At 40.2% G+C, this 1,835-nt stretch overlaps 1 protein-coding gene across 1 annotated transcript in view; it reads right to left on the bottom strand.

The window, feature by feature from the left end:
- The window catches only part of SARC_10542 (hypothetical protein), a gene marked incomplete at its 5' end in the record, with an annotated part of 4,206 nt that extends 2,652 nt beyond the window's left edge, over nt 1-1,554 (bottom strand). Inside the window, 2 exons of the mRNA XM_014295410.1 lie at nt 434-516; nt 1,436-1,554. Of these exons, the coding sequence (XP_014150885.1) occupies nt 434-516; nt 1,436-1,554 (202 nt within the window). The remainder of the gene's footprint in view (nt 1-433; nt 517-1,435) is intronic.
- Between the last annotated feature and the right edge of the window lie 281 nt (nt 1,555-1,835).

Below are 1,835 nucleotides of genomic sequence, written 5' to 3'. Positions count from 1 at the left end.
ATATAATATATACTATATATAATAATATATATATATATATATATATATGTATATATTATTATATATATATATATATATATATATTATAATGAAAATGATGATCACTGACTATGCCAGTAGTGCCAATTTCGTGTATAGACACAACTAGCCATAAATTATGTACATGATGCTGGCTACAAATAAACCATTGCCAGGAAGAGATTGAGTGTCCAGACGATCTTAGTAACGCCTCGCCCGCGAGGATCGAACCTCTCTCTACACGGGCATGGGATATACCACGACCGTAGTAGACTACAAATACAGCATAGAACTAAGAAGGGCGCCTACTTATCCATCACTGAAGTTCCAGTGATTGACATTGTGTGCGCGGTAGTACATAGATGTACAGGCACAAACATGGCTTGTCTAGGGCTCAATGCGCCATGCACCATACCGTATTTACAGAGCAAATCGGCCGCTGACAAATCACCGAATGTGTTGAACACTTCCTCCCCTTTCTGCACGTCCTGGACAGTCCTGCGTTTGTCAACAATACCAATAGTGGCCAATTAGAGAGGATCAAAGCATCCGATTCAGTGCGACCTTACGTCCGGAATCCCGACTGCATATTGTCAATTGACTTTCTTCGCAAGTCACGCATGACATCGGTAACAACAACTAATGCATGTAGACGGACTACATATTTTTGTTCACGCGTTACAAACTATATTAATACACATAGACGTACACATTCCCGGCCTTATGTCTGTCAACCACTACTGTAAACACCCAGTTGTAGTACAAAATAAAACCCCCGCTTATGCAGTATGCTATGCTAATCTGCATCCCAATAATTGACTCGCATAAACTATACATATGGCATGCCACTCCAACCTGTAGATTCACATCGTGGTTCATCCGCTCACACAGTATGTTATGCTAATCTGCATCCCGAAAACTGTCCAATCAGATACTGCGCTGTGGACGCGACATTATTTTCCTATGACTTTTCAATCTACTCCCCAAAGTGTACCCATCTACAGGCCATGCTGCATTCACCGACATGTCGTGCTACACCCACCTACTCTTCTCACTATCTATATAACCACGTCCTGATATGCTGGTCTGTACGCCGGAAATACATGCTATTGTTCTCTACATGACACAGCTAAATTCACTCAAAACTAGCTGAAGCAAAGCTCCACGTATTCAGAATGTGCCTGCCTGATACACACGTGTGCTATGGCATTTCCGGCTACGAAGCATTTTCCAGCCCACATAAAACTAGCTATGCCAAAGTTACCTAAACTTCCCAGTCTACCTGCATTTTGAGTTTAATCCACCTGATGTCGAGGCGTACTACGGTTTTTTCACCTACGAAGCAGATTCCAGTACACAGAAACATAACTATGCCAAGGCTACCTACCCTTTCAGTCTACCTACACTTTTTACCTACCTGATGTCGAGGCGTTCCTCTGCATTGGCAGCACCGCTGGCGTTTGAACCGTCGCCAGTGATGTCGTCTTCGATGTGCACATGCTCCCCACCCGATCGGTGATTAAACCTAATACACATTTTTATAATGATAGCTTCAATGAATATTCTAAAATACATTGGATTATGACAAATTCAATGAATATTCTAAAATACATTGAAATATGACAGATTCAATGAATATTGAAACAAAACAACATTGGAATATGACAGCTCTAATAAGTATCAAACCAAAAGTACATTGGAACAAGACAGCCTAAAAAAAAATTGAAACTAAACTACATTGGAATATAATAGCTCCAATAGGTATTAAACCTGAGATACATGAGAATATGATAGCTTTATAAAGTATACATATATAT

The sequence above is a fragment of the Sphaeroforma arctica genome (genome assembly GCF_001186125.1).
Source record: "Sphaeroforma arctica JP610 unplaced genomic scaffold supercont1.1289, whole genome shotgun sequence".
Taxonomy (NCBI): domain Eukaryota; class Ichthyosporea; order Ichthyophonida; genus Sphaeroforma; species Sphaeroforma arctica.
The sequence above is the reverse complement of the archived record's forward strand: the minus strand, read 5'-3'. Positions and strand labels throughout refer to the sequence as shown.